We start from the raw sequence: 12,960 nt of genomic DNA on the forward strand, positions 1-12,960 counted from the left end.
AAAGCCTGTCTAAGATCCTCGGCACTCCTCCTACCTATGTCGTTGGTGGCAATGTGGACCACGACTTCGGGTTGCTCCCCCTCCCCCTCCAGGACCCGGGAAACACGATCAGAGACATCACGTACCCTTGCACCTGGGAGGCAACATACCAATCGTGAGTCTCTCTCGTTCCCACAAAACCGCCTATCTGTGCCCCTAACTATCGAGTCCCCAATTACTACTGCTCTGCTCTTCTTCACCCTTCCCTTCTGAGTAACGGGGACAGGCTCCGTGCCAGAGACCTGAGCCCCGTTACTTACCCCTGGTATAGTAGCCAGCAATTCTCTTATTATTGTTTTTTAAATCTAAAAATGGCCCGTTGTGTAATGGAAGCAGAAACCCACTTTTTGTTGAAAAGGTGGCTAGATCTGCTGTACAATAGAGATATACAACATGGAAACAGACCCTTCGGTCTAACTCAACCTATTTGCCAGCACACGGCCCATGTCCCTCTAAACCCTTCCTATTCATATATCCAACCAAATCCTTTTACATGTTGTAATTATATCAGCCTCTACTACTTCCTCTGGCAGCTTATACCATACACTCATGAAGAGGTTGCCCCTTAGGTCCCTTCTATATCTTTCCCCTCTCACCCTAAACCTATGCCCCCTTGTTCTGGACTCCCCCACCCCAGGGAAAAGACCTTGTCTGTTTACTTTATCCAGGCCCCTCATGATTTTATAAACCTCTGTAAGATCGCTGCTCAGTTTCTGACGCTCCAGGGAAAACAGCCCCAGTCTATTAACTTGTCCCCATAGCTCAAATCCTTCAACCCTGGCAACATCTTTATAGATCTTTTCTGAACCCTTTCAAGCTTCACAACATCCTTCTGATAGGAAGGAGACCAGAATTGATTGGTTAGGCCACTTTTGGAATATTACAATGTCCTGTACAGCTGCAACATGACCTCCCAACTCCTGTACTCAATACTGTGACCAATAAAGGAAAGCATACCAAACGCCGCCTTCACAATCCTATCTACCTGCGACTCTACTTTCAACGAGCTATGAACCTGCACTCCAAGGTCTCTTTGTTCAACAACACTCCCTAAGACCTTACCACTAAGTGTATAAGTCCTGCTAAGATTTGCCTTTGCAAAATGCAGCTCCTCGCATTTATCTAAATTAAACTCCATTTGCGACTCCTCGGCCCATTGTTCCACCTGATCAAGATCCCACTTAACTGCCTGGCAACCTTGTTCGCTGTCCACTACACTTCCAATTTTGGTGTCATCTGCAAACTTACTAACTATATCTCCTACTTTTACATCCAAATCATTTGTACAAATGACAAAATGTGGTGGACTCAGCACCAATCTTTGTGGCGCACTGCTAGTCACATGCCTCCATTTTGAAAAACAACTCTCCACCTCCACCCTCGATCTTCTATCCTCAAACCTGTTCTGTATCCAAATGACTAGTTCTCCCTGCGTTCCATGTGATCTAACCTTGCAAATCAGTCTACCATGAGGAACTTTGTCGAATGCAATCTGCCCTAACTTGCTTGAGGGACTCAGTAGTGTACTCCTCGTATTTCACAGCATCATTACAGCACAGGAGGTGTACAGCCCATTGTTTTGCATTGACTCTCTGAAAGTACAATTACCCAGTGCCCTCCTCCATATATTTGTACATGCTTTGTTTTCAAATAATAACCCTTAAGGATTGTAAAAACTCATTTACTTAGCCATATCAAAAAATGAATTGTAACTGAGAAACTTTAAAGGTCAGCATGAGAAAGCCAAGTCATAGTGGAGATGGATGGTACTTGGGAAAGTTCTGTAGTTTCACTTCATCTGAATGTGTTGGAAGAGTTTTTAGTTGTGGTTTTGGACCTCTCTGGTTTGCATCTTATTGAAAGAACATGCCCATTTCAAATGACAAGTAGGACCTGAACTGGGTGCAGAGTAAAACCTAATGTCATCACTGTTTAAGATATAGACGAGGCTTAATCTCGATTTTGAATCTTTGTGAAGGAACAGAATTTGAAAGATTGCCAAATTTGAAGCTATGCAAATCTGCACCCTGCTTCAGTTTCTTATCCAAAAAGGATGTAATCTTGTTGGTTAGTGTAGAGGTATTGAAAAATTAACCAGAACAAGGAACTGAGGCCTCTGCATCACGAGGGTATTAAATGAAAGTCAAATTAAATTTAAGAACTGAGGAGAACACACTAGGGAACTGTGGCATACAGATGGTCCATGTAGAAGTATATTATTAGAATATTGATCTACTTTATAGGTGAATTATTGGGGAATATAGGAAGTAGAGTGGAAAACACGTTTACGAAGCATGTCGTTAAGTAATAGTGCTTGTGCAATCGTGTTTTTTTTTAAAAGAATGTCTTGTGATATGGCTCTATTGGCTAAAACAAAGTAGACTCAGATGTTTACAGTACAGGTGGTAAACACACATCTGACTAATCCCATTTTGGTTCATGACTGTATAGGCTATGGCAACAAAAGTAGAACAGTACAGCACAGGAACAGGCCGTGTGGCCCACCACAAGGGCATATGCATGAAACGTCGATGCTCCTGCTTCTCGGATGCTGCCTGACCTGCTGTGCTTTGCCAGCACTATGCTGTCAACCCACCATATCAGTGCCAACCGTGATGCCACTCTAAACTAATCCCATCGATTTGCATATGGTCCATATTCCTCTTCCCTGCCTATTCATGTCTTTCCAAATGCCTCTGAAAAGCTGCTTTTGTATCTGCTTCTACTACCTCCCCTGGCAGCACTCCAAGGTCCTACTACCCTGTATTTAAAAAAAAAACGTACATTGCACACCTCTCCCCTTTTTAAAGCTATGCCCTGGTATTTGACATTTTTGCCCTGGGAAGAATACTCCAGCTATTCACCCTATTCACGCCTCTCGTAATTTGATCTACTTGTACTAGTTCACCCCTCAGCCCTATTCTAACAAAAACTGATGTAGATTTTGCAACATTAGTAATGGTAGTCATGTAGTTATAATGGTGAATTAGCAACTTGGGGTTGAGTTCTCAACCCACAGTGTGGAATCGAGTTCAACAAAAATTAATTAAAAGTAACTATAAATTTTTTTTTAAAAGTACGTGAATATCTAAATGTTGCTCACATGTTACTTTTCATCATTTATGATGTGAAGGTGCCGGTGTTGGACTAGGGTGAACAAGGTCAGAAGTCAGATGACACCAGGTTATAGTCCAACAGCTTTAATTAAATTCTCAAGCTTTTGGAGTACTGCTCCTTCATCACGTGAAGTGAAGAGGAGCACACAGGCATAGAATTTATCGGCGGATAGATCAATTCTGTGCCTGTGTGCTTCTCTTCACTTCACGTGATGAAGGAGCAGTGCTCCGAAAGCTTGAGAATTTAATTAAAGCTGTTGGACTATAACCTGGTGTCATGTGACTTCTGACATTTTTCATGAATAAGTTCCAGGTTTTTGCCACCCTCTTGAGGGGTGGAGGGGGAATAAAACTCTACTCCACTCTCATCTCCGTGTTCTACTTCTTAAATTTATAACCCCTTCTTCTGATTTTTTAAAAAATTAACTCTCTCATCTGATCGCAACAATGGGTATTGAATAGCGCAGAAGCCTGGAAATAACTATGCTGTTTAGCTGTAAGTTTTCATTGGATCTGTGACTGGAGATCGTTTTTCTTCTCGGTGTGCAAGTAAGCTTTTTTTTGTGGGGAAGAGATGTATGGAGGTTGGAAGAGGACCCGCAGAGAAAATAAATTAGCTCCATTTAAAACTTCCATTTTGACTTTTTTTTTATATGTCACCCTACCTCATGTCCTCTTGTGTGACTCGGTGTTATTTTTTTTTATCTTACAATGGTCTTTACAAATGCTTTAGCACTTGTGTTAAAGGTGCTGTTCAGATAGAACTTACTGTTCTAACTCTATATTTGGTTTGTGCAGGGTTGAGTTGAGCTACTCTGGCCACACTTCAATACCATGGGAGCTGAACAGAGCACTTACGATAATAAACAACCAGAATGTCATGCCTCTGGTAAGTAACTGTTAAAACACTGGGACTTCCTCCATTCATTTCAGTTAAGCGGAAGTGATTTCTTGTGCCCTGCCATTGAGTAATATTGGGTTAGTTTTTTAATGTTGAAATGGAATTCAAATTCTCCAATACTGCAACTGTGGCATGTTTTAAGAATAAAAGTATTGGGTACCTTGTCTGCAATTGCTCAATGACCAACTCAAAAAATTAACAATCAAAATGTGCTTTAGAACTAAGTTGTAACTTTTTATATCCAAGTGATGTGCAATAGTTAGTTCTGCTAACTGTGGAAATGAAGTGATCAAATTGGTCATTTTTGTTAAGTCTTTGTTTGATTTTTGTTTCATGGGATAATGTGAGTAACGCTGGCAAGACCAGCATTTATTGCACATTCCAAATTGGCCTTAACTGATTGAAATGGTTGAGTATGCCAGAGGGCAGTCAGGAGTCGACCATATTACAATGGGTTTGGAGTCTGATTTAGGCCAGAATGGGAAAGAATGGCAGATTTCCTTCCCTGAACAACATTAGTGATTTTTACAACAATTGACAGCTTCATGGTCACGTGCGAATATCTTTTTAAGTCCAGATTTATTCATGTAATTTAGATTTCACTAACTGAAGTGGTGAGATTTGAACCCATGTCTCCAGAACATTAGCTTGGGTCTCCTGATTACTAATTCAATGATTTTGTCATCAAACCAATGTTTAGAATTGTGTGGTTTTTCTTTATTACAGAATGAATTAAAATGTGACTTTTGAAAATTAGTATGTGGGATGCATTTGTATTCTCCTTCTGTTGCTGACCTGAGTGAAATGGTCATCAGAATCTTTTTCATATTTGCACCTATTCAAATCTATACCAGTGTGGATCTCATTAAGCAAAAGTTCAAATTGTCTCTTGTGATAGCAGTATTTTACTTTGCTATATTTTTAGTTTTGTACCTTTTTTGTTTCTCCTATTCCATGTTTACTATTTTTATGCTTGTGTTGTTCATCCCAGTTCGATTTATTTTGTGTTGCTGTCTTGATTTTTGTTTTCCTTTTGGCTTACTCATTTAAGTTTTTGCTCTACCATGTTCCCTGTTATTATATTCTTTTTAATATTCATCTTGTTTGTTTCTCCCCTCTCTTTATTGTTTCCCCTTTTACTCTTCTCTCTATTGTCTATTGTCTATCTTCCTACTCTTCACTTTTGTTTCCCTTTTTATTGTAGTTACCTCTTTGCTATGACAGATGGAAGTCTGTTGCACTTTTGGTGGCCTTTGAGTTTGTGGCTTCATAACAAAGTATATTGTAATGTGATCAAATTCATTCTTGTGGGCTACTAATACATGTGTGCATATTTTTAATACATTACAAAGCATATCAGATGCACGTCTTTTTGTTTCTTATTCAGCAACAAATTCGCCAGCAAAGCAAAGAGCTAAAATGGATGATATCATAGTTGTTGCTACAGGAACGCAGCAACCTGCTCGAACCACGTGGAATGATCCCGATGTTATTAAGCTTCATGAAATTCCTACTTTTCAACCTCTGCTCAAAGGTAATGCTTGTTCCTTTTGATGTATTTGGACAACATCCAATAGTTAAATATCATCTGCTTTTCGTATTTATATCTAGGACCACAAAGATATCACTTAGACCCATCTAATTCAATTATATTAATTCTAAGAGTAATACAGCATAGAAACAGACCCTTTGGTCCAACTTGTCTGTGTTGACAGACATCCCAATCTGACCTCGTCCTATTTGCCACCATATCTGTCTGAACCCTTCGTATTTATACACCCATCCAGATGCCTTTGAAATGTTGTGATTGTACCAGCCTTCACCACTTACTGTGGCTGCTCATTCTATACACACACTACAGTCTGTGTAAAAAAAGTAACTTTTTTAAATAGTTGCCCCCTCACCTTTTAAAACTATGTAATTTTGGGCTCCCCTAGCCAAGGACAAAGACCTTGGCTATTTGCTCTATCCGTGCCCCTCATGATTATATAAAGGTCATCCATCAGCCTCCGCTCCAAGGAAAAAGCACCAGTTGATTCAGCTTATCCAAATAGTTCAAACCCTTCAACCCAGACAAAATCCTTTGTAAATTTTTTCTGCACCCTCAAGTTGAACAACTTCTTTCCTGTAGAAGGCGATCAGAATTGTATGTAGTGTTCTAAATGTGGCCTCACCAATGTCCTGTACTGCAGCAACATGACATCCCAACATCTATACTCAATATTCTGACCAATGAAGGGAATTGTTCTTTTCTGTTAAAAATCACACAACACCAGATTATAGTCCAACAGGTTTAATTGGAAGCACTAGCTTTCAGAGCGCTGTTCCTTCATCAAGTGATTGTGGAGGACACAATTGTAAGACACAGAATTTATAGCAAAAGTTTACAGTGTGATGTAACTGAAATTATACATTGAAAAATACCTTGATTATTTGTTGAATATTTCATCTGTTAGAATGTCCATGATAGTTTCACTTCTTTCATATGTAAATCACAAAATTTTGTTTTTAAAAGTTACACTCTCAGGTTAACAGTAACAACTGGTGTCAGCCAGATAATATGTTGAAGGTGTTAGCTCCCGTGTTCCCTGTCTGTGCCATAATGTTTAGACTGATTCAAATCTAAAAAGTGAGTTAACAGAGTCTTACATGGATTCATGCAGTTTTTCTGCAAAGTACAATGTAATCCTGCAAATTCAAATTCACCCGACAAATGTATGTGTGCATGTGGGTTTGATTTAGATTACTTACAGTGTGGAAACAGGCCATTCGGCCCAGCAAGTTCTCATTGACCCGCCGAAGCGCAACCCACCCAGACCCATTCCCCTACATTTACCCCTGCCCCTAACACTATGGGCAACTTAGCACGGCCAATTCACCTAACCTGCACATTTTTGGACTGTGGGAGGAAACCGGAGCACCCGGAGGAAACCCACGCAGACATGGGGCGATACTGTCTGTGTGTCTGGGGTGGGGGGGTTGTGAGTGTCTGTGAGAGAGAGTGTGTAAATGTGAGTGTAAAGTGGTCTAAGTCTGTGAGAGGGTGTGTGTGTAGTGCAATGGTGGTTACCTGTAGTGTGACATGAACCCAAAATCCCAGTTGAGGCCCTCCCTATGGGTATGGAACTTAGCTAACAGCCTCTGCTCGGCCTCTCTTTGCTGCTGCCTGTCCCGAAGTCTGCATTGGAGGATGGTCACCTGAAGGTCCAAGGTCGAATGTCCTGGACCACTGAAATGTTCTCCAACTGGGAGGGAACATTCCTGTCTGTTGATTGTTGTGCAGGCACCTGGAAGTACTCAGGGATGCCCTCATAAGAATGGGGTACAATGCTCAACTCAACGACCGCCAGTTCCGACGTGCCACATCAAGGAACCGTAGTGACCTCCTCAGGAGACAGACACGTGCTGTAACCGACAGGGTACTCTTCGTTGTCCAGTACTTCCCAGGAGCTGAAAAACTACGCCATGTTCATCGTGACCTGCAACACATTATCAATGAGGATGAGCTGATTAAGAGATATGGGAGCAGCCAAGAAAGTGAATTTGATGCCACAATCAAATCAGATTATTATCTTCTAGAATGGCATAGTAGGAAGGGGAGCTGAATGGCCTATTCCTGTTTCTAATTCATCTGTTCATAATTTTAAATGTTGCACCCATTTTCAGTGCATGTGGGACATGGACAGGGTAAATAAACAATGTATTTTCCTTGGCGTAGAGAGTTCAGAACTAGAGGGCATACATTTACGGTGAGAGGGGAAAGATTTAAAAGGGACCAAAGGGGCAATCTTTTCAGACAGGATGGTGTGTGTATGGAATGAGCTGCCAGAGGAAGTGGTGGATGCTAGTACAATTACAACATTTTAAAAAGGCATCTGGATAGGTAGATGAATAGGAAAGGTTTAATCGGGTATGAGCCAAGTCCTGGCAAATGGGATTAGATTAATTTGGGCTGAGTTGGACCAAAGATTTTGTTTCCATGCTGTACATCTGACACTGGAGGAGAGGAGTCTTAGTACATTAATGGGCCAACAGAGTTTCAGAACCATGAATATACTTAATTGTGGAGCCAAAGACTTGAGTCCATTTTGGAGTTAGAGGAACTAATTTTCTGACTTAGAACCAAGAATCTCACCAACTGATCCACTTGATAGAATTTCTAAAACAGAAGGCCCTAAACTTATACCACCAAGTGTCAACATCTAAGTTTATTTTAATAAATAAATGCCTTAATGAAAATAGCAGAGAAAAGCAGCTTCAACTGAACATATTAAACATCTGCGCACTCGCGTTCCAGAAAATATTTTTAGGGCCATGATTAACTTAAGAACAGGAATAAGCCATTCAGCTCTTTGAGCATGTTCTGCCATACAAATGAGATCATGGCTGATCTATATCTGCCTTTGGCCCATATCCCTTAATATCTTTGTTAAATAAAAAATTAGCAATCTCAGATTTAAAATTAGTAACTGATGTAGCATCAACTTCCATGTATGAAGAGAATTCCAACCATCTAGCTCCAACACCGCACCCCGCTCCCCCCCCCCGCCTTGTTGAACCACTGCAGTCCACATGCTATAGGTTGACCACAATGCCCTTGAAGAGGTAATTGCAGGACTTTGGTCCAGCAACTGTGAAGCATCACTGAAATATTTCCGAGTTAGGATGGTGAGTTGCTTGGAAATTGGGAAGTGCTATCTGAGGATTTTTGATTATCTGCAGTGTATCTTGTACTCCCTCCAAGGGCAATATATTCTTCCTAAGGTGTGGTACCCAGGTCTGCTCACAGTACTCCCTGAGGTGTAAACAGGGTTTTGTATAACAGCAGTATTACTTCTGCATTCTTGAACTCCAGGCCTCTAGGTATAAAAGCCAACATTCCATTAGCTTTCTTGATGATTTGCTGCACCTGTCAATGACATTTTTAAGATCTTGCACCTGAACACCAAGTCTCTTCAGAAATCCACTGTATTTACTTTGACACCATCCAGAAATTACCCTTTATTTATCCTTCTTCTCAGTCCAAAATGGATAACCTCACACTTTAGTACATTGAACTCCATCTGCTACAGTTTTGCCCATTCACTTTAGTCTATCCATATTGATTTTGTAGTTTTATGCAATCATGTACATTGTTTAACTTTGACATCAGCAAATTTGGATATGATTTTCTATGTCATAATGAGAATAATTGATGCCCTACCACAGATGTTTGTGGGACACCAGTGGTCACATCCTGCCACTTTCTGGACCTACCTATTATTATTATTATTATTATTATTATTATTATTATTATTATTATTCCTACCTTTTGTTACCTGCGACTCGACCAATTTCCCAGCCACAATAATAATTTTATTTCCATTCTGTGGGCTTCTACCTTAATTATTTAATTAATTAACAGCCTCTTATGTGGGGCTTTTATCAAATGCCTTTATCAAAGTCTATATAAACAGCATCTACAGATTTCCCATGCCCCTATCTAAAGAAATTTCAGCGAGGTTAATAAGGCATGAGATACCGGTCATGAATCTGCAGGCTCTTCCTGATTTAACTGAAAATTTTCAAGATTTTCACTTGATTATAGATTCTAGCATGTCCCCACTACCGATTTAGGCTAATTGATCTGTAATTCCCAAGTTTTCTACTTTTGCCCTCCCTAAAACATGGAATGACATGTACAATGCATAATATCAGTTGGACATAGCTGATTAACATAGCTGGCTACAACTAACAATTAATGTTGGAATAAGAATGAATGGGGCTCTTTTGGCACAGTAGTAGTGTTCCTCCCTCTGAACCAGGAGGCCTGGGTTCAAAATACCACCTGCTTCAGAAGTGTGTAATAACATCTTTAAACAGGTTGATTAGAAAAATGTTATATAAAAGAGACACAAGCAATAATTCCCTTTTAATTGGCAACTATCTAGCAAGCAACTCACCTTATCACTTGTCAGAAACATTAAAAGATGAAATAAAAATGGTGCTCTTGCTGTGTAGTGTTAGTGTTTCTACTTCTGGATCAGGAGGCATGGGCTCAGATTCCACTAAGACCAGGTGTTGAACTAAAATCTCTAAAGTTGACTAAAAGTACCTGCAATAACTATAACAGAAGTTCCCACCTTGGATTCAAGTCCCACCTACTCCAAAGATGTGCCATTACAAGACTGAGCAGCTTGATTTAAAATACCTGGATTAACGATGATTATTGCTCCCAGAATGGTGGAAAAAATGATTTATTTTTTGATGAGAGGTGGTGATGTTACTGCTGGAGTTACAGGGGGATAAGTTAAGCTGATGAAACAAGGGCATTGCACTTATAGTGGGTTTTATCTGGAAAACTGAGTTTAAATTAATAATATGGCAATAGTATATTGCTGAGTTATTGGCAAACCTTCTTCAGTTTGTATGTGTCATATTGCTGTCATTCGCAAAAACTATTACTGAGAGTCTTTGTTAAACATTCTGCTCGAAACACTGAATGTCAAGGAGTGCCTCTGAAGAGTTGTTGTTTCTGATGGTTTTGTGCTTTCATCCATACCCTTTTTAACACATTAAATTTCAAAGCAAAATTGATAGAACTGTTTAGCTCAGGATAAGGACAGGAAGTGACGCATGCATTCATCAATGGAGCAGAAAAAGAACCTTTGAGAGGAGATGTGAGTAGGATTTGAATTTCTGTATACTTCTACAGAAATGCAGGTGAAGTTCCCACACCTAATTCAATTATTTTATGGCAAATGTGGGGAATTAGAGAAAATTTTGTTCCATCAGAGAACAGGTTCTCTCTGCCAAGTGGCATAGTTTAGTGTTGGATCAACATATTTTTCAAGGTCTGTGTTATTATTGTTTTGGGGTGCGGCAGATGGTGAAGAAGCACAGATGAAATGTCATTGACCTGAAATGTTAACCTTTCTTTCCTCTCTCTGGAACTACTGCATTTCCACATTGGAAATTTGAAATTGAAACATCAAGTGACTACAGATTCATTTTTATTTTAAGGTAAATCTTTATTTTGATGTTTAATCAGTCTGACTTTGTACTTTTTAGTCAACATTGTGGACTATGATTTAGGCCAACAATTGAGAAACAATGAAGTTTAACCAATTCACCACACTTAATGCATTGGCAGTCTCGATAATTAATATGAGTTAGGATTCTGAAAGGTTGTCTGTTTGAGGAGAGAAGGATGCTGCTGTTCTTGTTTTCAGGTGACAATTGAAAATGCACTTGAAAAGACTAATAGAAGTTATTGGTCTGATCTGCTTTGCTGAGCACGACAAGTTGTTAGAAAAATAATTGACTCCAAAACATTAGGCTGACACATTTCCATTGTTCTGTTTGTATTTTCAATGAATTGAATTTTAATCTGCCAGCTATTGGAAACTGTTTACGATGAGACTGAAAATTTGGAACAATAAATTCTTAGTTAGGTACTGCAATAAGCTATTGTGCATTGTTACAGCCGACAGAGGGAAACCTTGAGCTTTCTCCACTTTATGAAGTTTAAAGTGGTTGGGCTGATTGAAATCAAAGGAAATCATCAGAAATCTCACCAGGTCATATTTATGCAAATTGAAAGTGCAAAAATAGAACTGTGGAACTTTTACTAAAATGTGATTTTTGGCACCCTGGCCAGCCAAGTAATACATTTTAAAGGAGAGAATGTTACAGAAAGGATGCCTTAATGAGTGCTTTAAGGAAACTGTGATGTTTTATCAGCTGGATTGTTGTTGCTACACGCAGCCACTGTGAGAGAGGCCTCATTAGTTCATTCTCGTATCCACAATCCACATACTTTGAATGTTGTAATGGTTTCTAATATAAGTTAGCATTTGCTGGTACAACTAAACACGAGAAAATGTTGATTGGAAAAATGTATGTTGATTGTGTTGGAAATGACTGAAAAGGAGACTAAATAATGGAGTAGTTCTTTTATATGATCCTTTTATTGCAGAGTGTTGATACTGAACCTGGGATTCATTTTTTTTTTATTGTTGGAATGGTTGCATTGTTACAAAGCCATCATTTATTGCCCAGGTCTAATTGTCCTTCAGAAGATGGAGGTGCGCTGCCTTTTTGAATTGCTATAGTCCATGTAGTATATGTACACTGACCGTGTTGTGAGGAAAGGAGTTTCAGGATATTGATCTAATGATAGAAAAATAAGGGCAATACAGTTCCCAATCAGAGTGTAGGTGGCAGTGTTCCTACGGATCTGATTCTCTTGTATGTTTGGATAATGGAGGTCACAGATCTGGAAGGTTCTAGTAAGAGATGCTTTCGTGTGTGGTGTTGATGCAGTGCACTGCTGCAATATATGGTGTTGCTGTAGGGTGTGAAAGTTTAAGATGGTGGATGGCTGTCTTGTCCTGAGTGGTCTCAAGTGTTGTTAGAATTGCATTTATCCATGTGGATATGTTTCGTCATGCTCCTGACTTTGGAGGTTACTAACAAACTTCGGTGAATTCTCAGCTGCTGACTGTAGCCACTGTATCTATACTACTGTTTCGAGTTCAGTTTCTGGTCAATGGTAAAGCCCAAGAATGAAGATAGCAGACGATTCACTTGATGATAGTAATGCTATTAAATATACAGAAGACATAGAAATGGTCATTGCGTTGCACTAGAGTGATCAGTAACAGTCACACCACTGGACGTTGTCCAGATCATGATGCAAATGGACACCGACTACTTCAGTTGAATTCTACAAATGGTACTGACAATTGTGAAATCACCGGTGAACATCCTACTTCTGTTTATATTTTTTTCTTTTTATTCTTTTTTTTTCATTTTTTTCCTTTTTTTAACCCCCACACTACCACCTAAGTGTGGTAGTGCTTATTTTTTCCCCAGCACCCATGGTGTGTGTGTGTGCAGATGTGAGACACAGTGAAAGACACA

The 12,960-nt window shown here is 39.6% G+C and overlaps 1 protein-coding gene across 3 annotated transcripts in view; it reads left to right on the plus strand.

The window, feature by feature from the left end:
* Positions 1-12,960, plus strand: part of borcs5 (BLOC-1 related complex subunit 5) — an 89,362-nt gene that overhangs the window by 11,207 nt on the left and 65,195 nt on the right. For all 3 annotated transcript variants that reach the window (XM_043709463.1, XM_043709462.1, XM_043709461.1), the window contains 2 exons: positions 3,954-4,044; positions 5,444-5,590. In XM_043709463.1, the coding sequence (XP_043565398.1) occupies positions 3,990-4,044; positions 5,444-5,590 (202 nt within the window). In that variant the 5' untranslated portion in view covers positions 3,954-3,989. The remainder of the gene's footprint in view (positions 1-3,953; positions 4,045-5,443; positions 5,591-12,960) is intronic.

Source organism: Chiloscyllium plagiosum, chromosome 19, assembly GCF_004010195.1.
Source record: "Chiloscyllium plagiosum isolate BGI_BamShark_2017 chromosome 19, ASM401019v2, whole genome shotgun sequence".
NCBI classification, from domain to species: Eukaryota; Metazoa; Chordata; class Chondrichthyes; order Orectolobiformes; family Hemiscylliidae; genus Chiloscyllium; species Chiloscyllium plagiosum.